The 27,646-nt window shown below is 38.6% G+C and overlaps 3 protein-coding genes across 4 annotated transcripts; 1 reads left to right on the top strand and 2 right to left on the bottom strand.

Moving 5' to 3' along the window:
• Nucleotides 1-40: 40 nt before the first annotated feature.
• On the bottom strand, nucleotides 41-2,256 carry rpp25a (ribonuclease P and MRP subunit p25, a). The gene has a single exon (XM_005929129.3). It carries the CDS (start codon nucleotides 1,948-1,950, stop codon nucleotides 1,303-1,305), a length of 648 nt encoding a protein of 215 aa, XP_005929191.1. The 5' UTR covers nucleotides 1,951-2,256; the 3' UTR covers nucleotides 41-1,302.
• A 2,417-nt stretch (nucleotides 2,257-4,673) lies between these two features.
• parp6b (poly (ADP-ribose) polymerase family, member 6b) lies at nucleotides 4,674-12,896 on the bottom strand. Of its 2 annotated transcripts, none has more exons than XM_005929131.3 (22): nucleotides 12,574-12,896; nucleotides 11,813-11,884; nucleotides 11,201-11,307; nucleotides 11,036-11,096; nucleotides 10,316-10,406; nucleotides 10,163-10,229; nucleotides 9,903-10,052; nucleotides 9,678-9,816; nucleotides 7,728-7,859; nucleotides 7,183-7,278; nucleotides 6,990-7,082; nucleotides 6,783-6,908; nucleotides 6,624-6,689; nucleotides 6,407-6,474; nucleotides 6,102-6,150; nucleotides 5,828-5,940; nucleotides 5,649-5,721; nucleotides 5,452-5,521; nucleotides 5,294-5,373; nucleotides 5,128-5,191; nucleotides 4,966-5,050; nucleotides 4,674-4,836 (listed from the first exon to the last, which is right to left on the bottom strand). In XM_005929131.3, the coding sequence occupies exons 1-22, from the start codon at nucleotides 12,613-12,615 to the stop codon at nucleotides 4,740-4,742; spliced, it is 1,941 nt and encodes a 646-aa protein (XP_005929193.1). In that variant the 5' UTR covers nucleotides 12,616-12,896; the 3' UTR covers nucleotides 4,674-4,739. The 2 variants fall into 2 exon arrangements, with proteins under 2 accessions (XP_005929193.1, XP_005929192.1); XM_005929130.3 differs by having other exon boundaries at nucleotides 9,678-9,819; nucleotides 12,574-12,894.
• Nucleotides 12,897-18,604: 5,708 nt separating this feature from the next.
• pkmb (pyruvate kinase M1/2b) lies at nucleotides 18,605-26,220 on the top strand. Its single transcript, XM_005929132.3, has 11 exons — nucleotides 18,605-18,687; nucleotides 19,844-20,022; nucleotides 20,183-20,274; nucleotides 21,893-22,024; nucleotides 22,107-22,293; nucleotides 22,380-22,650; nucleotides 22,754-22,904; nucleotides 22,996-23,148; nucleotides 24,505-24,671; nucleotides 25,490-25,671; nucleotides 25,784-26,220. The coding sequence occupies exons 2-11, from the start codon at nucleotides 19,872-19,874 to the stop codon at nucleotides 25,888-25,890; spliced, it is 1,593 nt and encodes a 530-aa protein (XP_005929194.1). The 5' UTR covers nucleotides 18,605-18,687; nucleotides 19,844-19,871; the 3' UTR covers nucleotides 25,891-26,220.
• The last annotated feature ends 1,426 nt before the right edge of the window (nucleotides 26,221-27,646 follow it).

The following is a 27,646-nucleotide window of genomic DNA, read 5'->3' as shown; positions in this document are numbered from 1 at the left end:
CAGACACTAAAACCTCAAAAATAAGATGCATACAATTAAATTCATGTTCTTTACTATTTATTCAGCCTGGGTCAAAGGCGAACTAGAGCATTACACATAATCTATGCAGGTCACCGGTCTACCACAGATATAAACAACTACACCGATTGCCAGTTCAAAGTTAACCTAAAAATAACAATCTCTTGTGAGGGAGAAAGCACACACAGGTGGAACATGCAGCTTTTACACAAAGAAGTCCCAACTAACCTGGAGGTTAGTGAGGTGACCACTTGACCACTGTGTCACTTTATGATTCATTTTTATTGATGTGACTCTACTACAAAAGAGTACCATCATTATAAAGGTCAGTCAAACAAACCAAAAACGTATGCTCTTGTGAGCCATTATTGTGCACATGAATTATTTCCACAGGCAGAAAACAGAATATAGACAACTGATGCAAAACATGTTCTTTATATTTAAAATGACTATGACCAAATCCATGACTACTGGTTGATTTTTTGCATCAGAATGACCCCGGACAGTGGTCATTAGTGTCTAGCATGGGTTGTTGTGTATGCTTCTTTCCCCAGCTGTTTTCCCAGCTGGACACAGTGGAGTTTGCTTGTTCATTTGAAAGTAAACTAACTATTAATGTAACTACCGGTACACTAAAACACCATCATCAGCTTATAAAGTGGGGCAAATAATCATTTGATCCCCTGCAGAAGTTTACAAAGAAATGATCAGTTCTTGATTTTTAAGGTAGTTTCATGTTAATGAAGAGAGATAGAATACTAACCAAAAATCAAAATCAAAGTTGAATGCCTGACATTGACTGAAATCAGTATTTAATCCCCAAGCAAAACATGACTTAGTACTTGGTGGAGAAATCACTGTCGGTAAGCACAGCAGTAAGACATCTCAGGAGGAATTTTAGCCACTAGCTCTTTAAATTCTCATAAAAATCCAAGACTGTTCATTTCTTTGTAAGTGAGGCAACATAGAAATTCAGCAGGATTAAAATATTTCCCCCTCTATGACTACAAATCTATTACTGATATTGTTGATAATAATAGTTATAGTCATATGTTAACCTGTTACATTTCACAACAAAATGACAAAGTATTGCAAAGAAGCATTATAGACACAACTGTTTACTTTTGTAGCAAAATGCCTTACATAAGCATCACGATAAACCCCCAGAAATGCAGAGGTATTATTTTCTTCAAGATAGCTTCATGCTGTAAAACGGAGCACACAACAATCTATTAAATCTATGCAAATGCAAAATTTCTTATTTCTCATGAAGTAATCAGAGGTTTAGGGAGGACATGCACTCGAATCATCCAGACAGAGTCTCTTGGCTGTGTGTGGGGATGAGTGAGCATGAACCGTCCTGCGCAGACCCTTCTGTCTCTCAGCATCCTCTGTGGGAACACTGCTGATTTGTGGTGGCTGATATCCAGGCTCCTGGGGGTCCAGAGGATCTTTAGATAGATAGATGCAGATAGCAGGAACTCTCCGCTCCATGGTTATACCTGGTGCTCCAGGCTGTGGACTCTTCCAAACCTCCTTCACTGTGTTATAGTAGAGTTTGGACACCTGGTGCAGACCTTCAACTTTACGTTTCAGGATCTCCACACAGGTGATAGTTTTTGTGACTCCTCTGCCTGAGCCAGTGAAGACCACCTGTCTTAGTGACATCCCATTTGGGTTTCTTACTTCCCCTTGCATGCGAGCTGCTGCAAACTGCAGTAAGCTGCGAATCTTGCTTCCTCCTTTTACTCGCATGTGCAGGATGTCTGCGGCCAAGCCTAGGATCGGATAGGGAATGCTGTCCTCTGTGCGGCTGATTCTCCTGAAGTTGTTCTCACCAGCAGTTTTTGGAAGTGGCAACGAGATCTGGACAGAGGGACTGAATGAAGTAGGCTGCTGTTCCATTGTAGTGCCACATATAGCACTGTTCATCTGACCCCTGGGTTAAGTCATTACTTAGAAAGCAGCAAAATAACAGTGCGGGAAGCTGCAGTAACAGACTATTTGTATGTCTCCTTTGGGATCTAAAACATTGTTCTTGTTCCTTTACTCTAAGAAAGTAAAAGCTGAATGGCTCTCTAATCTAAACTTGTCACTTATCTTGATCCTCTCTCTTCTCCGTCCAAGCTTCTTTTTCATTTTGCCTTTATGAGCGCTGAGATGGCAGCCAGCAGAATAAAGAGGGCACTTCTTCCACTAATCCCACTGAAGTGAAGGAAAAGATGTCCTTGCTCTTTTCAGCACTGAGGACAGCTGATGCCAACAGACACATATGAGGCTCAGAGAGAGACATGTAGAGTGGGACATAGTGCTCTTAAAGGCACATGCAACATTTTGCCTCATTTAATAATGTCTGTATATTTCAGCTAGTTGGGTTTCTTGTTAAAAGGCTTAAGGGATCTGGGAATGGTTTTGTCTGTGTGGTTGCTTGAATTATACAGACGAATGAACACGAGTTAATGAGATCAAGGCACGCAGCTGAAATAAATCTTTGTTTTAACTGAACTCGACTCAATTGTGCCACTTTGCTGACATTCTTAATGTGCGGTTTTGCAGATATGACACCAAACAACCAATCTCACTCAAGATGTGGAGCAATGCTAGTCATTGTAGTATATAATGGAGTGTGGTTTTTCAAGATTATTTTCCCAGTGCGCTATCATCAGAGAGCCATATGGTCCAAGAGAAATGTCTTCCTTTGGGCTATTACAGCAGCTTCACAGCTCTCCTCCTTTCAGTGCATCGCCTGCTGGGCTGACCCCAAAATAATCCTTGCTACAAAAGTTGTGCTTCTTTTTAAGAAATGACATGTACAAGGACAATCACATCTTGGAGCTGCTACTTTTTATTGTCAGACCACAAGTACATTAAATAGAAAGACAGAAAATCAGTATCCAGATGGGAACAGAGGTGCATTGGTTGCAGCTCTCTTTAGAGAAGCTGATCCAAGGGAGGAGGTGAGGAGGCAGCTGGAGGGCTCATATGGAATCAGCATGCTGTTATAATGGTGCATTTCTGCCTCGCAGGATGGTATGCACCCCATGTTAAACAATCAACAGAAGCATGAAATGCATTGTTCAAATTAAGTTGCTTTACAGAAGAATTATCTGCTTTTCATAAACATCAGTTAACAGCAGCATTCCCATCCCGAGAATACTCATTAAATATTTGAAGGTGGTACACTGGAGGCCTTGCGCACGCTCCAGAATCTCCCCAAGTGTTTATTTTTATCTGACATGTTTAGTGTTGCTGGAAAATGAACAGAAGCTCCAGCGCCCAGCTGCGTACCCAGTTCAAACATCCTTCAGTCTCCAGTTTATGTTTTTCATAACATAACAGTTATGGGGTTTGATCCGCTGTATTTATATCGAAAAGGTCCTTAGAGTTAATGGTCACACCCCCATCTTGTGGAAGAAAGTACATATTGCAAAACTAATATCACCGTGGGTTAAAGTGAACCTGCATTACAGGAATGTTCAAGCATTAGTTTGTTCTAAAAAACATGCTTTTGGAAGAATATGAAATTAATGTCTGATGAATACATCTATAGATGAACTGCTAGATACATACAATATGGATGGATCATACCTGTTCTTTTCTCTCTGTTTTTGTAGGGTGATTATATACAAATGCTGAGGGGAAGTGGGGGTGATGAATGTGATCAATCTGAAAGTGTTGAGCATGTAATAGGGATCAACATGTATGTACATACTTTTTTGTACTCCATTTAGGACTTGATGATTGACTGTTTATTTCATATCACATAGATTTTGTTGACTTTGATTGTGCACATGTGTGCATGTATGTATATGTACATATACACGTGAATATGTGTTTGTGTACTCAAACAAAAAACTATTTGAATGGTCATAAAAAACCATGGAAAGGATTTCCACCTGATTAAATTGGTTTATTTTAGCATTATTCAATTCTTTCAACTTCATGTACTTTAGTTGGACCAGCTTAATTAAATAATGATGACTCAGCTTATTTACTGCAGTTGAGCCCAACTTAATTTAATTGAGTTGATCCAATCCAGGCAAATTACATCAGTCCAACAAAAGTAAGACATTTAGTAAGGTGGAAATCCTATTCATGATTATTTTAAGTTAATTTAAAGAGTTATTTTTTGGAGTGTTCAACTAAGTCAGAGTCTGGTTAGCATAAAACTTGTCATGCACATTGTTTTTTCCTCCAATTTAATGGATTTAGGACATAGCTGTCACTCCATAAATCCTTTTCCACTTGTCCTCATCCGGGTCTATTCCTGTCATAGGTCGAGAGGTAGGGCTAACCCTGGACAGGTTACCACTCGACAACTGTTCACACTCACATTCACACCTATAGCTAAATTAGAATAATTAACCTAATCCCACCAGAGAAAACATGCAAACTCCACACAGAAAAGCCCTGGCCAGTGGATTCAAACTCAGGGGCTTCTTGCATGAGGCAACAGTGCTAACCACTGTGCTAGCCACAATAAACATCAGCATACATTTGGTGTGTATGCTTTTCTCATATTCAGTTTTGAGGTTTTTGTTTAAATCATGTGAATGTTTTTCACTTGTGCAAGACATAAATTTTTACCTCAAGGCGCTCCGTGTTTCATGTTAATGTCTTAAACCAGAAAAAGCCACAGACAATCAATATTCATTCTCACAGTTTTTGTTTTTATTATAAAGAACAGAAAATGACATATGTGTGCATGTATCCTGGTTTTCTCAGCATGGCTTTGAAGCAATTACTCGTGAAATTTCCTGCTGGATTTTGTCCTCTTGGGTGTTTATGTCGATATCTCCCACCTGCCCGTTTTCATAGCTGTGGAAGAAGAAAGCAGCCTTTTTAGGAAGCTCAAATAAAGTCCAGAGTTCTGACTTTCTGAAGAAAAAAAATGTTGGAACTGTTTCTCATTGTTTGCTTTTGCTTTCTGCTTTTTGTCTTACTCACACAAAGAGGAACCGCGTGCACACGTGGTCGGAAACCGGACACACCCAAATGTTGCCGTGTTTTTGCAGGTTTTTTGAAGTTATCACTGTTAACAGATAGACAAAATCACGTCACACGCAATTAAATACATCTTTGTTGCTTTGTGGGGTCTTCCGTATTTACCTTCACAGAGTGCAACGCAGTTTAGGTTCGTGCTTTGCAAAAACCTGCCTTCCCCCACTTGTTCCTAAAACATATAGAAATACAAGATGAGATACTGAAAGCAAAAAATGATATTGTACTCCAGAGTGAATGTTTGCAGCATTTAGATAAATGTGAACAACCCGACCTGCTTGATTTGGTTTATTCGGTTGTATTTCTGCAAGAGTTCTTCTCTGGTAGGAATTTTGTACTGACCTTTCCCCATCTCTAAAGAAAAATGGAAGAATACTCTTAAAAACATGCAAAAAGAACTCGTAATCGACAGACAAGAAACAGAGTTCTTACCAGAATATCCAAATGATATGCTTGAAATGGGACTCAAATAGATGCCTTTCCCATACGCAGCACCATGGAGCTAAAATAGAAAGAAGGGAGAGGTTTCGGTGGTCTGAACATCCACATAAAAATTTCCTATGTTGAAATTGTCTGTAACTTCAGACGGTGATCAAAGACAATAAGCATTTGGAATTTATATATTCTACCTGTAACTTTGTGTAAGATGCATTAACCAGCCCGTTTCTCAAAATAGAGTGCCAGTTTTCAATGTGGGAACCACTGAAAGAAGAGAAATATGACCTACTAAGCATGGATCGTGCTCTATATACTGTATAAGTGATGATGTGAAAATTTCATGAAAAAAAAAATCTTTGACTTCACTTACTGGAAAGCAAAGGTGCTGCCATAAAGCTTTTTGGCAGTTTGAAAGTGAGCCTCCTTACATGGAGGGCTGCTGATCAACAGGAACTGATGGGGTGTGTGCATAAACGTCAGTTGCTGTTAAATAACAATTGATTAAAAACAACAACAACAACAAAACGTTAAATTATAGAAAGCACAGTGTGAAATTTGATATGTGGCTGCTAATTATTAACTAGTCTACAACTGCTTTAAAGCTTGCAGCTAGACTGCTAATAAATCTGACTGCTTGGGCATACCCTGCTCAGCGGAAGCTTCACAATGTGCGATCTGTTGCTTGCTAAAATCCTGTTGTAAAACACACAAAAGCAAATCCAGATGTTAACCTAAATATAACTGGATTTCACTCAAGTTACTCTTTTCTAACACTTTCATTTAAACGACTTCAGACGCAACGCTGCAATTACTTAGCCCAAAACAATGCGTTTGCCAAGTTTGAACTAGACTCGATGAATGGCTACTGAGGCGAGTGAGTAACAAAAGGACAGATATGCAGCGATCTACTAAATAATAACTAAAAACACATCCAGATTTAGTCTCTCACCACTGCAGTAATGGATGTGCGAGAGGGTCTATCTTGTCCAGCTGCTTCTTAATCTCAGAATATGGACCCTGAGTATGATTTAAAGACAATTTAATCATTATAATCTAATAAATCCAGTTCAGGAAATCATTTACCTGCTTGGAGTTTGTGCTCAGTCAGCAGACCGATGTGTAATTGTTGAAAATGAGAGTGTAGATTTTACTTTGAAAGACCTCACCTGTGCCATCCTCCTGACCAACAAGACATTGTCCAGAGCTTTCTGCAGTCTGTCATAGCTTCTGCTCTGTTACAACAAAAGCGAAAACAAATCAGTAAAATGACACACTGAATAGTGCACAACGGATCACGCCAGTGGTAACTTTGATTCAGCTGATACCTTTGGACTAAAGGCGAGAGTTTTGGGATTGTGTGGATCGACAATAGAAGGGTACGGTTCAAAAATAAGGCTCTTGCGTGAAGACTGAAGGGCAGCTCTGCACATGGCTACCAACAAGTCGATCACCTGCAACAGCAAAGATTATTGCCTCACTCATGTCCCATACTGTAATAACTCCTGCTATAAAATATTTAAAAGCTTACCGACCTCTGCACCGGTGGCAACCTCTTCTGTCGCTCCAGACATAACCCCCAGCATGTGAAAGGAAAACACACACAGCTCCCTGGTGCAAACCGCTGGCTACAAACACACAACGTAGAGAATACTGTCGAAGAATCAAGGCTCAGTTTTACTGAATAGCTGCTCAACCAACAGTTAATTATTTATCGAGAGCTCGCACCTTAAGCATGGGCCCATTTTGAAACACGTGCCGCTCATCGCAAACAACACAATATTCATTCAGTGTTGGGATCCTCTGCTCAGCATACCTCATTATCTGTGCACACAAAGAAAACAGAGGCAAAGTAGCTTTCTAAGAAAATAATTCAAAATCAACACAAACCTGCTCAAATGTTATGCTTAAAGTCAATTTTCCTGCTTCCAGCTCCATATTTTGTAACTGGACTCTTAATAGTGTCGCTTTCCATGATTAACAGTTCAAACTAATCATTATTTATCTTATCCCAGGCCTTGCACCAGCCCTTCAGTAGCTTCCCTCTCTTCAAGCCAACTATCTTGTGATTGGTTGCCCCCTAGCAAACGCAAGTTTTAACAAGCAATTCAATTTTTTTTAAGTAGCACCAATTCACAACAATAAATGACTCAAAGCCTTTTATATTGCAAAGTTAAGACCCTAAATTATTTATTTAAGAGAACTCAGACAATCCCCTATGAGCAAGAGAACTCCAGCAGAACACAAACCCTCAGATTAGAGTAAGCTTTCACCTGCACCAAGAAGCCGTGCTGCAGAGTTGGTGTGGTCTTACAGTGCCCGATTGCCTGGGATGTGAAGAGTAGCTCCATCAGCTGTTTAGTGTTAAGCTGTGCTGATGATTTCACTGCTGAGACCATCACCCTCTGTGGAAGAAGGGTCACAAACAATATCACTCTATATTCAGAACTTTAAAAAAAAGGTAACAACTCTGGAAAGACCGAAATAAAGTCCAGATTGCTGACATCAAAGACAGATTTGAGGAAGGAGTGCTCTGCCTGCAGGAATGCTTTAAATGCACTAATTGGGATGTTTTCGAGCAATCCTGTGGAGGTGATCTGGACAATTTTGTGGACATATAATGCTCATATATTTCTTTTTGCAGAGATATGATTATTCCATGTAAGAGGGTTTAAAGTACTCAAATAATAAGCCATGGGTTACGAAAGTAGTTAAGTCCACAATTCAAAGAAAGAGATATGCTTTTCAATAGGGAGAGGCATCAGAGCTGCAGGCAGCCACCAAAGAGCTGAAAAGCAAAGACCAGCACGCATGGCATTTTAGAGGGTTTTACCATTCAGACAGAGAATTTGCCAATGCTCTTACTGCTTTGATTATCCGTTTGACATATATGATTTCAGCAAAGACTTTCAGAAACTGAGCCACACATTAAGGGACAACCAGCATTTTAATATTAGTGAAGTTGTAAAGGAATTTCTTCATATTACGGTAAACAAGAGTCAGGGATTAGACAAGTAAATGTGGAAGGCTGCTTAAACACTGCAAACAAGCTGGGCCTGGTTTTTCACTACATCTTTTATTCAGTTCCTAAAGTTATACATGTCCTCAGTGTGTGGAAGAATGCTGAAATTGTCCCTGTTACCAAATTCCAGTCACCCCAAAGCCCGCAGTGATTTTCAACCAGAGGCTTTGACCTCAGTCTTAATAATATCTTTGAAAGACTGTTTGCGTATAACCTTCACAGAGGAGTCTAAGACTCCACACTCACTCTTCTTAATTTGCTCCTTAAACCCTTGGAAGGAGACGGATATCATGTCAGACTCTTTACTGTTTACTGATTTATCTTCTGCATTTAACACCATTCAGTCATGTTTTAATTTGTAGGCTTTTAAGTCCATTTGAGTTAAGTCATAATCTGGACTTTCTAACAGAACGCAGACAGTGAATGGGCTTCTGTTTGGCCAAGTCAGGTCATCTGCTGGTTCACAAGGGTGTGTCCTGTCCTCCTTGCTGTTTATACGATGCACAAACATGTGTCAGAGGATGTTTGAAAGGACAAACACTTTAACGTATGCAGATTAAATGCCATTATTAGTCTTTTGGACACCAGATCGGTTATTGAACAGGTGGTTTGAAGAGTCTGATCTCCAGCTCAACATGTTAAAGAACAAATGAAAAAAGTCCCGCACACTTGATGCCACAAACATTAAGGGTCATACTGTGTAATGTGTGCACAGGGATTATTACTGATGCAAGACTGAATTTTGATAGTTTGTTTTGCTTGTGGAAACTGTTCACCTTTCACATCATTAAGACGCTGTTTGATGGATCTGTTATTGAGTTAGTTTTAATTTTTTTTACTTTTAGTCTTTGTATTTCGGAAGATGACAGAGCATCAAATTGTGCACACATCTATTCCACCTATTAATTCGTTTTAATTGGAATCGATTAATTTAGATTTTTTCATTTTTTAGCCTTTTTGTGCTATTTATAGCCTCAGGGATTGAAGTTGTTGTTTTAGTGAAGCCTGGAGCACTCTGTCTTTTCTCCTTTTTTACCATGTATATGTGAATATAGTTTTTGATGTCAGCTCAATTAGCGTCAAAACAAATCTACCTAAGGCTATCAATAAAAGAATCTGAACCTGAAACACAGTTGCAGATAGAAAATATGTACACACACACACCAATTTTCCATGTATTTTGAAGTATATTTTCCCTCACCTTTCCGCAGGGCGTGGAGGTGAAGAGCTCTCCGGGATTCTTGATGGTGTAGGAAGTTGTATGATTTGTGAGACGGTTCAGCTTCATTGTTGGTAACATGATCCGGCGTCTTGCAGCCGGCTCCTGGAGCTCCTTTAGCCTGCTGATTGTTAGACAGGAGTGAATAGATCCATGCACTAATGGATTCAGCCAGTAAAACAGCTGTGTCATTTAACTCTTTCATACTTTGATAGTGGCAGCCTGGTGCTAAGTCTTGCACAAAATTTCTTGATGGTTCCACTTGGCCTGAACCAGCTGTGACTCCTCTTCTGCCCAGTTACAGCGTTGTCGTTTGCAAGGTGTTTCCACACCCGAGATATGAAAACTGTGAGAATACTGGAGAACAAAAACGAAAGGTTGGCTTTTACACAATCTTCAGATGAGCTATGACTGAAATAAAAAGGGTGGATGTGTCCTGTTGGAGCAGTTAATCTATGAACACTCACTTCTGCAACTGTTTCCCAAGACTGAAGTTATTATTATTAGACAGCTGGAAGACCTCAACTGAAGGTGCTGCAGTGAGAAACATCACTTGATCAAGTGTCACATTGATTTAGACTGAAGTGAATTCTGCATGAGGATGTATTGTTGCTGCTCACCAGGTCCATCCAGATACTGAGACATAGAAAACTGCAGACGGATAACGACAGGCTCCGATAGATTAATCCTCCAGGCTTGGGCTGCCACCTCCTGTGGACACCAAAAAGATGTCAACACTTTCAGGTGTCATGCGAATATGCCACTTTAACCAATGCATGTGCAGTTGTGGTCAGAAGGTTCCAGACATCCATTTGTCACAGAGGCACAGTCACAAAACAAAAACGTGGTCTCTTCTATAGATATAAATGTGATAACATAAAACATCTAACTAATGGAAAAGCTTAATCCATACTGTTCCCAGAATGCATAATTTTAAATTCACAAGACTCTTTAACTTCTTTTCATTTGATTAGGATCTGCCTCTCTGTGCTTGAAAATATGAGTTATTCTGGGCACACCAACAGTAATGATAGTGCTGATATGACAGTGAAGACATTTTTTAGGACATCAAACTATAAGTCAGAAAGTCATATTTCTGTGGTGACTATATGATCCAGCAGGATAATGATCCTAAGCATAGATCGGAAGTGGTTTTGAGACGGTTAATTCAAGATAAAATTAGGTTAACTTATAGATCCAAAGAGATCTGTTCAAATCGAGAACATGGGCTCACATATTAGCTGCACTTTACATAGAGATAGATAATTAATTACTTAGATAAATTGGTGAATAACAGATAAAAATGTAATTCACTTGTATATTGATGTAAATCAACTCACATCTAAAAAGTTAGCATTCATTTTTAAGTCCACATCCACATCATCAATTGACCCGTACTCCCTAGGAGAAAAAAAAGAAGGGAAATTGTGAAAATGTAGTTTAAAAAGGACCATGGATCACTTCTATTAAACGCCATGAACAAGGAGGGATGTTCAGAAGTTCACCTGACAGAGACTGCAGAGACTGAATACAGAGTCCTGACTGCCTCGATGTCCCTGTCCAGCCAGGGGTGGCGACAGAAGTCAGCGGGATACTGACTCCACAACTCCCCCTATGAAGCATGATGAAAGGAAGTTACACCGTTATAACTCCAGTGTATGAGATGACATGTATTGATACAGTTTAAAGCTGATCATGTGTGATCTGAACAAGCTAGTCATTGTGTATTTTTACTCTCTAAAGATTTGTTTGAGATTTTTAAAAAAATAAACTAAACATGTTCCTCAGAGTAACATATCAGTTGTTGGCTTTGCTTAAATACACACAAACTCACTGCAACAGAAAGATTAAGAAAAAAATTTAAATGAGTCGAGTATGTGAACAAAAGTGGATTTCAAGAAGTGTGTTTACAATGTAGACAATTTTGTTTGCATTAGTGTGAAATCATTAAAAGGAGAAATCATTGTTCCTGACAAATACTTTTATCAAGCTCTTGAATGACCATGCAATGGTTTGTTTGTTTTTAATTATCTTTTATATGCAACAATATTTTATCCTTGAATGGTTTTAAAAATGCTACAAGGTTGTAATAGGAAGACACTGAAACTGATGTTTACTTGGATTCCACACAGGATCTCGTCTGCATCAGCGTCGTCGTCACTGTGGCGCTCCTCCCACTCCTGGCACTCCTGTTGGGTTGACGGGAAAAGCTGGCAATCAAAAGATCCTCTAATTTACAGAGTTAATTTAAACCTTCTATTAACCCAAACAAAATCAGCTGGCCCTGCTGCTAAGACTTGCGCCTCATTTAAGCCATTTGCTTGATGAAAATGCAAAAACAGAATATATACCACAATGTGATGCAATTTCAGCAAGTGACCAGCAAGAGAGGGCTTCAGCTATTTACTTCTTTTTTGTCAGTTGATCTGCTAACTATGTTTTTAATTGATTTTCTTGTCGGTTACCCACTGCAAAGGCTGGTGCAATCCTCTGCCCTACAAAAGGATAACTCCCTCTACATGTATATAAAAGTGTGGTGGTAGTGGGGGTGGATATCTGGAGCTTGTAGACTCATCGTGTCCTTATATCTTTTTTAGCAACAATCAACAAAGTGTCCATTCCTGTGTGACTGAAACACTATTGGGAAAAACATTTGTGGCTTAATTAGTTCAGTTACTTCTGTGATGTATGAATGAGCAGGTTGCTCTGAGTATCTTGAACTATGTCGAGATAATTGCTGTTTCCCTGGTTTTAGTCTGTGCACGGACATTAAGTGGAAAAGTAAATAAAACAACACATCAACATATTTTGCTCATAAGAGTAGAGCATGTGTTTGCTAATGCTAATGATACAGCAGGTTACGAGGTTACAATCTTACCGTTCCTTCAGGAGAATGTAGCAAGAAAAAAGGATACTCCATTTCTGTTGAAGGCTCTGCTGGCGGTGCCTTCTCTTTTCAATAGCAGGAAGTCCCACATGCCCAGCCTGACTTCTTGGTCACATGACTGACTCCAGACACTGGCAGCCTGATCACTTAGTGCAGTGAGATGAAAGACTGATGTGGATCTGTTCCTATATCTCTTTAAGTATCTTATGTGGCACAGGTAGAAACCTAAAAGCCAGGCGCATTAATCAGTGCCTGGAGTGATGAGAACAAAGCTCCCTCAGATGGAAGATGGGTAAACAGGTGATGTTTGGCATTTATTAGCCTTGTTTTCTGTCTGCTGTGTCTCAAACTGACCTTAATCTGCAGTTACCCTTGTTAGCAGTCACCCGCTGCTCCACAATCTGGTCAGATTAGACACTTATAGGACTGCATACATCTGTACACACCTTCAATAAACAAGTGCTTTTCTTGGGTTAATCCACTTAGACATGAATGTCTAAGTGTCCCCTGTATATTTACAGGGATGGACACAATAGTATAAATGTCTCATGTCTCAAACAGGAAACTGCCATTTTGGGGGTTTGGAACAGACATGAAACGCAAAAAAGGCCGAATAATTTCATTATTTTTATACACCCATTGTTACAGGTAATATATTTCAAATAAATTGGTGACGTAATTAAGTAAATGTGTTTGTAAAGAGTCCACTTTTAAGATTATAACAAATCGGATACAGATTTGGGAAAAGGTCAAAAGCTAGAACTGAACCAAGAGGAATGCTGTCATATCTGGTAAACATTTTACCCACTCGAATAGCTCAGAGAACAAAATCTACTTAGTAAAAAAAATCTATCTACACAATCTACTGACACATAGACATTCATTTTACATTAAATACAATAGTTACAGTTAACAAATAATAACTGACTGCAGTTTCAAATCATTTTTTTTAAAAGAGAAAGATTTTATCTTAGAAGTTTCGTTTGTATGGTTTGTAATCTGTATGACACCATGATTATTTGTGCTAAGTTGCACAGTATGTTGACACTGTGACAGAAAAGTCACAGTTCAGCAGATTGTCCACAAGAGAGAGCTGCTGTTGAGTTGTTGAGAGAGAGGGGGAGGCAGGTTATGGTTTATCCGACATGTTTCGCAGTAAATGTACAAAAGTCAAACTGCAACTTTTTGAAACTTTAAATGTCACTGCTAAGGCTTCTCAGAATTTTATCGATTTATACGTTTTATAGGCATAGATGTAATATTGATGCTATATCAACCGTTTTGATAATCCTTCCTTTAGCTTTTGCTTTGTAATCCCAGACTTGTTTGACATACAGTAGGTAAAACATGTTTTAGACCACATGCAGAAAAATAAAAAACCACAAATATTTTTGAAATCTGTCAAACACCTGTTTAAAACAAACAAACAAACAAACAAACAAACAAACAAACAAACAAACAAACAAACAAAAAAATTCACTGAACTGAAATTATGTTTTTATACCCAAATGTGTACCGGCATACCCGACCTCTCTAAGTCAAAAATTTGTCAAGCATAATTTTCGAGAACTACATATCATATTTTCTTTCTGTTCAGGAATACGAGCAAATAACAAAATAATATTGTTTTACTATTTTTCTGCTTTTTAATCAATATATAACAACAATAATTATATTTTAGCAATTTTCCAAATATCAGTTTGTTTAAAGTGCTTGCACATACTGACAGAAAAAATGATTTTCATAAATTATTATTATTTTTTATGTTTCTTCCTTTTCTGCGTTAAGCACATTGAGTTTTCATGTAATGAAGTGTCCTATATAAATCAAATTGCCATCGTCATTATTGTTAAATCAGGCCTTTCACTGCTCGGTGGTTTAATAAATTTGTTAACCGCTGCACGTAGATTTCAGGACAAAGTAGGGTTTGCAATTAATTTACAATTTTTAAAAAATATCCACATATATTGTTAAAAAATGTGGACAAAATAGTGGAAACAATGTAAAATGGTACAAAACCTACTGCTCTGTGATCTACAATATTACAAAAATGAACACATTTACCCATGTTGTTGTTGTGATGCTGTCTCTGCTTGAATGTAGTAAGATTTAAAAAAGATAAGTAAGAAGAGGGATGGCGTCTTGGATTTCATTGCATCATTGTTTGAGCTTTTAACCCATCTGTAATCTGGAAATCAGCGGCGCATTTCGCTGCTTCTGGCGGCTCCAGATTTATCCACATATAGATGGAAGGTCAGTGAAAGCCAGTTTGGAGCCAGTGCTGTAATCTCAGAGGATTACGCTATTCACACACTGTATGAATATTTATGAGTCATAAATGAGTGTAAAATTTGTATACTTACACCCAGTTTAACAGACTAGAAGACCCTAAAGGGCGTCATCCTTGTCGAGAAGCCTTTCCTTTCACTTATGTCGTTTTCTATAAAAAAGTGGATGAATTTAAAAATCATCTAAGGTGTTATACATGTGAATTACACATAAACATTTTAAAGAGAGATTAGAAATGACTGGCCTACTGGTTTAATGAAACTCTGGAGAGTGTGAAAATATGTGCTGAATACAACTCCCAACCAGTCGTGGCCAACTGGATGCCCCTCGCTGATCCTGGTTCTGCTGAAGGTTTCTTTGTCGCCGTTTTGAGTTTCTCTGGTTTGTATTTTTAATTATTCTTGGTTTCATTCTGTATTCTGTTTATATTGTTTTGGTTCAGTTCCTGTTATCGTGTCTTTGGTTAAGGAGAGCTTATTTATATCCATTTATAGTTCCCCTCTTGTCTCAGTGTTTTTCCTCTGTCTCTGTCATGCTGGTGTGTCTTAGGTCTAAGTGTCATCTCCTGTCTTATTTTGATAGTCTCTTGTCTTGTGTGCATTGTATTCAGCTCTTCTTCCTCTTACTTGTTATTTTGTAAGTTTCAACCTTGTTCACACCTGTTGCCTGTTCCCTCATCATCAGTGTGTGTATACAGTATGTCTGTCTTTTCTTGCCCCATGTCATGTTCTCCCTCTTGCTGTGTGCTTTGTGTGTTTTGTGTTTCCTCCTTCCTCTTAGAGCCTTGTTTCCTCTGTGTAGCCTGAGTTATTTTGTATTATGCATTTTGTCATTCTTAGATCAGCAGTAGAGCTGCTTTTGAATTTTCCATTTGTCCTTTTTGAGTCATGTCTGCCACACAGCCATCCCTGACATTCTTCCTGTTAAAAGGGAGGTTTTCCTTCCCACTGTCACTATCAAGTGCTGTTATATGTCATCTGATTGTTGGGGTTTTCTCTGTATTAATGTAGAGTCTTTACCTTACAATATTAAGTACCTGGTGGTGATTGTTGTTGTGATTTGGCACTATACAAATAAAACTGAATTGAGTCAACTCTGGGTGGGTCTGGTTTTATGGTGTGGAGCGGCATGTTACCACTCCATTACAGCACGTGCATGTTAGATTTTGCATTTCTGTGCTTGCCAAATGAAGGAAGTTGAACTATGACAAACTGATTATTTTTGACTTAGTAGTCCTTTAAGGTGAAGATGGAAGGAGTAGAGGTAGTGAAAGAGAACTGGAGTCAACTATCTAAAGTAACGGACACTACGAGATGAGTGAAAAAGAGAGTGCAAATAGGGCACAATTGGGTGGAAATGAGTATCAGTGATAATATTTTACAGAAGTATGACAGCAGGAGTGAAATAGGTGGTTTACAGGATGCTATGATGTGTGGTTTGGACACAGTGACACAAACAAAAAGACAGCAGCAGGCTGAGCTAAGGATGTTAGGATTTACATTTGGAATGATCAGAATGGACTTGATCAGGAATGGTTTGAACATGTGCAGAGGAAGGATAGCGGATATATTGGACAAATGAGGTTGAAGACTGAACTGCCATGGCTGTAATGAAGCAGGACATGCAGAGGGTGATAGTGGTGGTTGCTGGGGACAGGGTAAGATGGAGGGAGATGATCCACTGCAGCGACACCAGGAAAAAACAACTGAAAGAAGTCTTTCAAATTTAAGGTGGAACTTAAAGATTAAGTAAAAATGAGCCACGAGGAGTTTTTGTAAGAATTGTGTAAGAAGTCAAGAGAGACACTGCTCAGTTAAATTGAAAAGTCAAAAAAGGATAAAACCTGAAATAATAATGGGGAAAGAATACACAATGCAACAAAACAAAATAGAAAACTCTTAAATGCATTAGGACTATGAGATATTAAAAGAACAAAGTGTCTGGACAAGGTGATGAGCTACCACATGCTGCCAGGACAGCTTATTGCTTTTACATGTCTCTAGGATGGAAAAGCGTTCTTTCAAAAGGCATTTCCCTATTGGGTGTTTTGATTATTTGCTCTGGCAATGGAAAGGGAGTCTCGACTGGGTTAAGAGCTCTTGAATGTGAAGGCCATAGTATATGACTCACATACTCATTAACCATTTGGTAACCTTTCATGTCCTGGATGGAGCTCATGTGTCAGTGTGGAAGACAGCACTGGCATCAGGGGGGGGAAAGAGATTTTTCTGTGAGTCTTAAATGCAAGTTGGTGGTTCTTAATATGAAGCCACTGGAAAGAAGGGATACATCAAAAGTTAAACTAAGTTGGAAAACAAAGTAAGGGCAATAAATGAGAGTCTGCGGAAGCCAATGTTCTGACTGTTATTAAACGTCAAGTTGAAAAACTGTGTGATATGGTAGGTTTTTGACTCCTGAATTTGGCGGTTGAATCTGATTAAAAACTAAGCATCAAAAGCATTCAAGTGTGACCTTAGATGATGAGACTACATCCATTTTACAGCACAATAACACACATTACAAAGCAATATCATAAGTATGGACCATCTTCAGATCCCCCCGCCCACCTGGTCCTGGATCACAGATTTCCTCACCAACCGGCCTCAGACAGTGACTATTTCATTCCCGGTGTTCCAGATCTTGCATTCGCAGAATCGTCATTTTCTGAATGGTCTTCTCTGTCTGTCAGTTTGACAAGATTAAAGACCTCAGCAAACAAGGTCTCCATCTCCAGTTTGTGCAAATCCATACATGTGTCACTATTATCTTAGTTACACAATTATTTTAGTTACACAAAAAAGAAATCTAAAAAAACTCTTCTGTCTGGTCTCGTGCCTCAGTGTCTCTGTAACACAAATAACGAGGCGCCATTTTTCTCATGACACCACCAATCAGCTCAGAGGGATTTATCAGGGTTAAAAATGACAAACGGGATTTAAAAGGAGGGAACATATCAATATTTAAAAAATACAAAAACAAAATAAAACACCGGCCCACTTTAACCCCTGGATTTGGCACATCTCATCTCTTTTTATATGACATCTCCTGGTGATTAATACATGAACAGGATTGCTTTCCATTTGTTACTGTTTAGGCTCAAATCTATGGTGGCCACCACACAAATCAGTTTGAAGAGTGCAAAAATGTAGGGAGTACAAGTAAAAAGTTGTCAGAAAAAACTAGTCAAGTAAACTGCACATACCTGAAAATTCTACTTAAGTACAGTTACGGAGTATTTGTACTTCCCACCTCTGTTCGGGCCACTCACACATGGACTCTATTTACACCAAGTGTTTACTTTGTACCACTTCCAAGCACTTTGCAACTTGTTCTCTAACGCGTGCCTTTCTATTGTTTTGTATATATTTATCTTGTTTTTGTACATATCCCTTATGACTGCATATATTTCTCCTGGTTCTTATGAGGTTAATTTTCCAGATACGACATCATCGGTATTTTGCACTGAATTTGAGCTGTCTCCGGGCCAAACAGATGATGGTGTCATGTTTGAGGACTCGGCGGAAGCTCTGTGATTAAACTGTGAACTAAACTTGCACCTGTGCTTTAAAGCGTAAACTTTGTATAACTCAAAATCTGGCAAACCTCCGTCTTTTTATCTGAATATTTCCCCCTGAATCTGAAACAACTGTCAAAATAAACATTTAATTCAAGCATCTCTTCACTCACCATTATTGCCCTCACCGCCCTATATCCTATGTCACTCAAAGGAAAGTAGTCCCGGTCAGTTACAGGCATAAAACCGGTCGCTGCGACAGGACTTGTGGCGCTTTGGTCCCTGCAAAGTTCACTTAGTAGGTGAGTAACAGCAGCAGAGTTTGTGTCTTCGAGATGGAGGAAAGGTTTAAAAGTGTAGAAATGTAGTATATTAGCTGTGTGGAAGATCAGAATCGTTAATGTTGGTTTTGCACATGCAATCCTTTAGATTTATCTGGTAAATATATGTAGCACGTTACCTGTTAATTAAGCAGCTAAAAACCAAATGTGTTCTTACTGAACTGCACGTTTAAAGAAACCGTAATCTCGCAATAACATTTATTAACGTTCAAATGTATCACCTTTCAGTCAGTGATTTGGGTTAGGAAGTAGCTGTTACACTTATTTGTTTTATTTTATTTTTTGCTGGTCTTGCAGACAGCAAAGGGATCAATAAAGACTTTGATTTACTTAAATAATGAGTTAATAAAAATGTCTGTTGCTGTTTGATTATGACGTTGATGTTTCTACAGTCCACAAATAGCCTCAGCTGACTGTTATTTTAGGTGAATACAAAGGGCAGACATATGGTCTCAGCCCACCCACCACAAATCCATGCACTGCCCGACAACACACTTTTATCAAGCATGCTGCACTCCTCCAGGCTAAACAAGTGCAAGCTGAATCATATAGGTTTTACTTGTCTCTATAATGTGGGCTTGTGGACCAGCATTACACTTCAGGCATGAAACATTATTTTTTTTAGCCTCCTCCTCAAGTTTGTGCGGGTTTTTTTGTGTATGTGAATCAGCTTTAGTCGCTGTCAGAAGTGATCAGCTCCTCTTCTTTAACATACACTCATGCTGGAATGTGGGAGAGTGCAGTCATTCAGCCCCATACTGTTGTCCTTGCTTTTTGTGTCGGCTGTTCTCCAGTTAGCCAAAACTGGACTGTGAGAGGGTTGAAAGTCATCCACAGAGAGGTGGAACATTTAGTTTGTGTTGGCACTCTTCTTTTCCTATTACATATTTTCGGTCTCTTTTTTCGTTTGTACGCTCTTTTTGATTTTTTATTGTCTATATAAATTCTTCTTCAACTTATTGGTTGTAAGTGCAAAGTCCATTGTGTCACGAGTAAAAATATTAGATGCCCATGAAAAAAACAGGAGATTTTCTACATAACCTATGGTTGGTGCCATACACCAGAGTCACCAGGGCCCCGGTCGATTATCTTTCATGTTTCTTTCTCTCTCTCCAAGGTCTCTTCCTGCAGACACAGATCCAGCCATGTCGAAGCCAAAGGATACAGGCTCCTCTATCATCCACACCCAGCAGCTACAAGCTGCTATGGCAGACACCTTTATTGAGCACATGTGCCTGCTGGATATCGACTCTGAGCCGGCTGTGGCTCGCAACACTGGCATCATCTGCACAATTGGTCAGGCGCTTTACCAAGGCCCATTGATTTGTGCTTATTATGTGTACAATCTGATTACTTTCTTTATGTATCTGCATCGAAAAAGAAACACGACCTTGGTGCAAAAATGTGATCATCTTGGGCCCGTGTCTCACTGTGTTCATTAACTGTCTCGATGCAGGACCTGCCACCCGATCTGTGGAGATGGCCAAGGAAATGATCAAGGCTGGGATGAACATTGCAAGAATGAACTTCTCCCATGGCACACATGAAGTGAGTGAAGGGTCAGAAATACTTTCTGCCAACCTCAGTTCCTTATTTGTTTCACATTAAATGTTCTAACCTGCTAAAGCCCTGATTTCACAATCACACACTGTGATGTCACAGATTCCAGTAAAGCCACATGCTTGACAGTACAAACCCAGATCGTCAAGTCAGTTTCTTTGCCCTTTACAAGTGAGTCGGTGAGGATTTACCCTTTACTGCAGCAGCAGTCAGAGTGCCATTACTCCTGTGGCCTGGTGACCATCTGTAATGTGATCTTTGAGCCTCCTCTCGCCCCTTTGGCGCTCAGTCTGTCTGGTAGCTTGTGAACCCACTGTATCGTGGCCAGCTCTTCAGCCGACATTACACTGTTGACCCCTTGCCTTTAAAAGTCAAGCCTCTTTCCCTTTTTCACTGTCACCTGAGTGGATGAGCCGTCAAATGTCATCAGCTGTAGCAATGAACACCCACAGTTAATTTTTGGATCTTGAAAGATTAAGTATGTTAAAAAAAAATTCTCTCCAATTTAACTTGACTCAACAGCAGTCAAATAAAAAGACCTCAGTTTTATCTGTACAGCAAAGTGAATGTATGATTTCTTCTGAGGAGGGGAAAATACATTTGACCTCTGTGTTATTGGTGTCACAGTTGCCAGTACAGCTATAAATAGGAGTCACCCCCCCCACAGCAACAGTATGAGGAGAAGGCATGTAGAGAAGCCAGTGACCAAGGACAGTAGTCAGAATTCACATCACTGTTTTTGTTTAAGTGAAAAATACATTCATACCTGTCATGTACCGACGTATGTGGCAGCTGTTTATGTACAGTTCAGCTGAACAATGTCTTCCTTTCAAAATATGTTGCACTTATAAATAAATATATAGTTACATAACCAGCACTGAGGCGTCACCTGTTGCTCTACTAACTGAATTTAGCTGTTTTTAAACAAAGGGTTTAAAAAATGTATAAATATCCACCTTTAATATTTTTGTAACGTTTTTAATTTATTTGCTTTTTAACCCTTTAAGACCTACCATAGAACCAAGTCCGCCAGAGCTGACTTTATATTTTTACATGCTGTAGTACCATCTTTGGGAGCATTTCAAGTTGCTATACATCAATACAACTGTTATAGCCCAAATTTTAATAATATGTATGCATTAAGTCCATAGCAACTACATAAATTGCAAAAAAGTGCAATAAACTACAAAAAAATTGAAAATTGTTTTTGTGTTTTTTTTTTTACATACTTCTACTTGGAGAAATTTAAGAAGTTTATCCCTCAAAACTTTAAATACAAAAAAGTTGCAAAAAATAGTTTACAACAACAGGAAATTTATTTTGAGTGTTATTTTTGTTTTATTTTTGAGAGATATAATTTTTATATACTGCTTTTTATGCAATTTTTGCAAAACTATATGTGGAAGGAAACCGTGACCTAGGACAAGCTGATGACATAAGATGTAAGTACAACTCCTCCGGTTTCATATGCAAAAAAAATTATCGCGCTAGCTTACGTGGTTCCGGTTCTACGGGGATTTAAAAATAGTCACGCAAAACCTCCGACCGGCTTTAAAGGGTTAAACCATTGCAAGATCTTTTTAATATAACATCTGTTTTCATGCAGTACCATGCCGAGACCATCAAGAATGTCCGCGACGCAACTGAGAGCTTTGTACCTGGATCTGTTGACTACAGACCAGTGGCCATCGCTCTGGACACCAAGGGACCAGAAATCAGGACTGGACTTATCAAAGGCGTGAGTTCTTGCCAGATTACCGCAGCTCTAATGAGGCCAGTGTGAGCAACTCTCTCCTCAAGTCACTTCTAATTGTTTTCAGAGTGGCACTGCTGAGGTTGAGCTGAAAAAGGGTGAAACCCTCAAGATCACGCTCGATGACCAGTACAAAGACAACTGTGATGAGAAAATTCTGTGGCTGGACTACAAAAACATCACTAAGGTTGTGCAGGTTGGAAGCCACATTTATGTTGATGACGGTCTGATTTCCCTCAAGGTTAAAGAAGTCGGTAAGAGCACGAACAATTTGTCCGTCCTCCTTTCGTTCTGCCTCCAGTAGCTGAAATATTTTTTCTGTGCTTCCTTGTAACCGAAGGCAGCAATTACTTGATTTGTGACATTGAGAACGGCGGCACGCTGGGCAGCAAGAAGGGCGTCAACCTGCCCGGAGCTGCTGTTGACCTGCCTGCAGTGTCTGAGAAGGACATTCAGGACCTGCAGTTTGGCGTGGAACAGGGTGTTGACATGGTCTTCGCCTCTTTCATCCGTAAGGCCGCTGACGTTCATGCTGTCAGGAAAGTGCTGGGTGAGAAGGGCAAGGACATCAAGATCATCAGCAAGCTGGAGAACCATGAGGGCGTGCGCAGGTGGGTGGTGTAGTGTGCAAACGATCACAGCACAAGTCTGTCTTTTTGATGGTTGAACTTTTTTTTCTTCATCCCCCCCCCCCTTTTTTTTTCTTTATAAAAGATTTGATGAGATCCTGGAAGCTAGTGATGGCATCATGGTGGCCCGTGGAGATCTGGGAATTGAAATCCCAACCGAGAAGGTCTTCATCGCCCAGAAAATGATGACCGGCAAATGCAACAGGATTGGCAAGCCAATCGTCTGTGCCACACAGGTCTGTGATGGGAGCACAGATTAGTGGAGTCCAAATAAGTGCTTTTCTGCAGACGTGAAATGATGCAGTCTGTCTCTTTGTTCACATTAAGATGCTTGAAAGCATGACCAAGAAGCCTCGCCCTACTCGCGCTGAGGCCAGTGATGTTGCCAATGCTGTGCTGGATGGCAACGACTGTATCATGCTGAGCGGTGAGACGGCCAAGGGAGACTACCCTCTGGAGGCAGTGCGCACACAGCATTTGGTAAGATGGCTTCAGTGTGAATGTGCTCAGTGTAACCATCTTTAATACCAATATCAAAAGAACACCAGAAGGTTTTTGAATGTCTGATGTGAGAACTCCTCCTGTGAAGTTTGCCGCTGCCGCAGCAGTCACACTCAGTCAAATTGTTGTGTTTTGAGCCTGTGAGGAAGCTTTCATTATAAGTATAAAGTGTGTGGTTTATCTTACATGTGAATCTTGAGCGTTTGCTGCCAAACAGATAGTTTTTCAGCAACAGAAGGTTCACATGATTCAGATTAGACTTGCTCCTTTGTGCGTTCCTTTTATCTGAAGCTACTTGTTTCACTTTTGCACTCGTTATTGTCGTGTCTTGCTTACTAATCGCGAACTGTGTGCCTTGCGTCCAGAAAATTTATGCTCAGAATATGTAACATCGTTTTGTTCACAGGTTCCATGAAGGCATATCAGTAAAGTTTGATGATAATGATCAAGGCCATGAATGTTATCCACGCTCAAATCCAGAGAAATTAAAAAAAGACCGTAAACATAAGCGCTTCTTACGAAAATCAAGTCTGCCATGTCACGTACGTTACATTTTTTAGAACAGGTATAATTCAGTTCAATTAATTTTTTTCAATAATACGAAGAAAACAGAAAACCCCAACAATCATATGATCCCCTTTGAGCAAGCACTTTGGGGAGAATGGGAAGGAAAAACTCAGTTTAGACCCCATGTACCAGCACCATTTCTCAAATGCTACTAATATAAACAAAAGCACTAGAATTTTAAGCATAGTTATAAAGATAAAGACCATCTAATGAAAGTTTGGACCTCTGACCTCTTCTTCAAGGTCAAAAAAGGTCAAAGTAACCTGATATTTAGAATCCACATATCTGATTCCCTATAAGCATATATGTTGTAAATAAAAACAATGGCAGTAAGAAACGTAGTTATAAATTGTTCTGCATCGCATTATTATCACTTCGACCTTCAGCTCAATCTGTTGGCCTTTAAGGAAAGGTCAGAGGTCAAAGGTGGCATGACATCTCTGCCATCACATTGGGTTTTACTAACAGCTTGTTTCCCATTTCTTCAACCTTCTTTGCCCATCACTGCTCCTGCACTCCATCTGCTACCAACAGCATCTCCTCTTGTCTTCTGCGTGGTGTGATACAGCTCAGCTTGCATGTGTCTGCAGTGCACAGTAACGGTCTCTGGACGTCGCAGCCATGGCTGTTGTGTAGCTTGATGTTTCACTTTGCTTTCAGGTATGAGGAACTCCGCACTAAGCCTAACTTTGGTCTTTGCTCCCACAGCTCAGACTAGTTGTGTATCTGCAGTCTGACAGCCACTGTAATCTGTTTTCACTTATTCAGATCGCCCGTGAAGCTGAGGCAGCCATGTTCCACAGGCAGGTGTTCGAGGAGCTGCGTCGCCTCACTCATTTGACCCGTGACCCCACAGAGTCCGTCGCTATTGGTGCCGTCGAGGCTTCTTTCAAGTGCTGCGCCAGTGCAATCATTGTGCTAACCAAGACTGGCAGGTGAGACTCCGGGAACATTTCCACCCAGTAAATCTCTGTAAAGCTGAGTCATAATATCCTCCCGGCGCCCACTCTCAGAGAAGAAACTGGGGCATTATAATATTTTTCTATCCTGCTGCCTCCGCTTCTTCTTGAACGCAAGCCCCCAGCTCGTTTGAAGTGTGCCAAGTTTCACTGCAATCACAATCTGTGCTCTGCCCGTGACCTTTTTGAGATCTGAACCCTGACATTTTACAAGTTAATTATAACTCCCTAATCGTTCTTCTCCACTTTAGAGTTCATCCTCCCAGCACATGGCACTCAGCACATACATATAGTCAACTGGGCTGATTTCATAATGATAATCCTATGAAATAACGTGGGCTATACTTAATACTTTTAAATAGTGATTTATATGACGGAACTAAATTATCTCCTGACTTTGCTGTTCAGATCAGCTCTGTGGAGATGTGTAGCATCTTTCAGCTCAGTGTTGGTTGTCTCACACCTTTTTGCTTTGCTCTGCTCTTATTGGTGGGCTCTTTCTGCCACAGTAGGTGTGTTCACAGCATGCTACCTACATAGTGTGAAACAGCAGATAGTTAGCAACAGGCAGGTAAACTAAATAAAGCATTTAGCTGCTAGAAAGCCAAGCATTTTAATCAGCAGTTGAACTAAAAGACAGATTGAGAATAAATATTAGACTTGCACTAATAACACTAATTTAAACTTCAAACTAATTAATATTTTGTTCCCTAACTTCTAAAATAAATAGCCAGCTATTTTATAACTGCTCCAAGTTATGGCAGAGTGCAGTGACTTGTGCCTGTCACCTGCAGGTCTGCTCACATGCTGTCGAGGTACAGGCCCCGTGCCCCCATCATTGCTCTGACCCGCTGCGGTCAGGCCGCCCGCCAGGCTCACCTGTATCGCGGTATCTACCCTGTGCTCTACACCAAGACTCCCAACGACGTCTGGGCTGAGGACGTGGACCTGCGTGTGAACTTTGCTATGGAAGTTGGTGAGTGTCAGAGTTAAGAGGATGTTCTGGTAGTTCAGTAAAGCTGAGCAAGAGATTTTTGCTTGTTAACTTAATCTTTTTTTTTCCCTTTTTAAAAAACCTCTTTTTGTAGGCAAGCACCGCAAATTCTTCAAAACTGGAGACATGGCCATTGTTGTGACCGGGTGGCGCCCAGGGTCTGGTTACACCAACACCATGAGGGTTGTGCTGGTGCCTTGAACTTCATCAAAAAATATCACTTACTACTCGTCTGCAGCCCACCTTCCCTCCATATTGAACTTTGTTACTGCTTTCAGAAAGCTCTTCTGTTGATGTCTACAGACTCCATGAATAAATGTCTCATTCACTGTCTAAATCCTGCTGCTGGAGACTAAACTTTTTAGTGGCAACCCTTCTGGTGAACAAAGTGAACAACATTGCTTCTCAGTGCACACTTTAGCCTCATTTCAAGCTATTTTTTTCCTTTGTTCATGGCTAGTGCAAATGTATCATTGTGAAGTGAACTGGTATGACTGGGTTTACATCCATTAAAAGGAACTATGTGATCAACTTTGACTCTTGTAATCACTGTCACTGAGTCAGCAAAATTATAACAAATAAGAAAACATGTTGTCAAATCTGAAAAAGCAGATAAAGTAAAAATAAACTACTAAAAAACACACACATATATAAACAGAACTTTACTACTTATTACATATATATATATATATATATACATATAGATTATATATACATATATCTATATGCATATACTATTACATATACAACACTTATCATATCATATACTACATATACTAATATACTAATATATACAATATATATATACACAACATAATATATAACATATACACACACAGTATATATATATACATGTATATATATATATATACATATATATAATATATATATATACATATATATACATATATATATATCATACACATATATATATATATACATATATATATATACATATATATATATATATACATATATATATATATATATATACACATACATATATATATATATATACTATATATATATATATATATATATATATATATATGATATATATATAATATATATACTATATATATATATATATATATATATATAATATACATATATATATATACATATATATATATATATATACTATATATACATATATATATACATATATATATATATACTATATATATATACATATATATATACATACATAACATATATATATATATAATATATATATATATATATATATCACTATATATATATATACATATATACATATATATACATATATACATATATATATATATATATGTAATATATATATACATATATAATATATATATATATATATAATATATATATATATATGATATATATATATATATATACATATATCATATATATATACACATATATATATATATAATATACTACATATACTATATATACATATACATCATAACAGTACTATATTATAGTACATATACTATAATATAATATACATATATATAATATATATACATATAGTATATTATATATATATATATATATACATACATATATATATATATATGTTATATATATATCTTGTGTATATATATATGAGGTGTATATATATATATATGTTGTATATATATATAGTTGTTATATATATATATGTTGTATATATATACTGATTATATATATATAATATATTGTGGTGTGTATATATATATATAATATTTCAAAGTGTTGATGCCCTCCTTTGAAATTTCCATACTTCCCAAAGCCATCAAGGCGATTGGACTGCTTGTGGTGGCCTGCTGGGTTAGAGCCATTGTGATTGGTTGTATTAGTTGTGAGGATGAATAGGAAGCTGCTAGAATTAAATATCCAAAACTATTAGACTTTTTTTTTCAGATTTTTGATTAAATTAATGCCAATCTTTAAGCATTAACTGAGGAAATCAGATATCCAG

This window comes from Haplochromis burtoni, unplaced genomic scaffold (assembly GCF_018398535.1).
Source record: "Haplochromis burtoni strain Fernald_Lab_line unplaced genomic scaffold, NCSU_Asbu1 Contig_77, whole genome shotgun sequence".
Classification (NCBI taxonomy): domain Eukaryota; kingdom Metazoa; phylum Chordata; class Actinopteri; order Cichliformes; family Cichlidae; genus Haplochromis; species Haplochromis burtoni.
The sequence above is the reverse complement of the archived record's forward strand: the minus strand, read 5'-3'. Positions and strand labels throughout refer to the sequence as shown.

What these genes read in the sequence shown, in the direction of transcription:
- parp6b (XM_005929130.3), bottom strand. Translation starts at nt 12,615, where the DNA reads ATGGAGTATCCTTTTTTCTTGCTACATTCTCCTGAAGGAACG. An exon ending in AGCACGGCTTCTTGGTGCAG is followed by an intron (nt 7,279 to 7,727) that starts GTGAAAGCTTAC and finishes TTGTGTGCACAG; the next exon opens with ATAATGAGGTATGCTGAGCA. An exon ending in GCACATCCATTACTGCAGTG is followed by an intron (nt 6,151 to 6,406) that starts GTGAGAGACTAA and finishes GTTTTACAACAG; the next exon opens with GATTTTAGCAAGCAACAGAT.
- rpp25a (XM_005929129.3), bottom strand. Translation starts at nt 1,950, where the DNA reads ATGAACAGTGCTATATGTGGCACTACAATGGAACAGCAGCCTACTTCA.
- pkmb (XM_005929132.3), top strand. Translation starts at nt 19,872, where the DNA reads ATGTCGAAGCCAAAGGATACAGGCTCCTCTATCATCCACACCCAGCAG. An exon ending in CAATCGTCTGTGCCACACAG is followed by an intron (nt 22,905 to 22,995) that starts GTCTGTGATGGG and finishes GTTCACATTAAG; the next exon opens with ATGCTTGAAAGCATGACCAA. An exon ending in GTGCTAACCAAGACTGGCAG is followed by an intron (nt 24,672 to 25,489) that starts GTGAGACTCCGG and finishes TGTCACCTGCAG; the next exon opens with GTCTGCTCACATGCTGTCGA.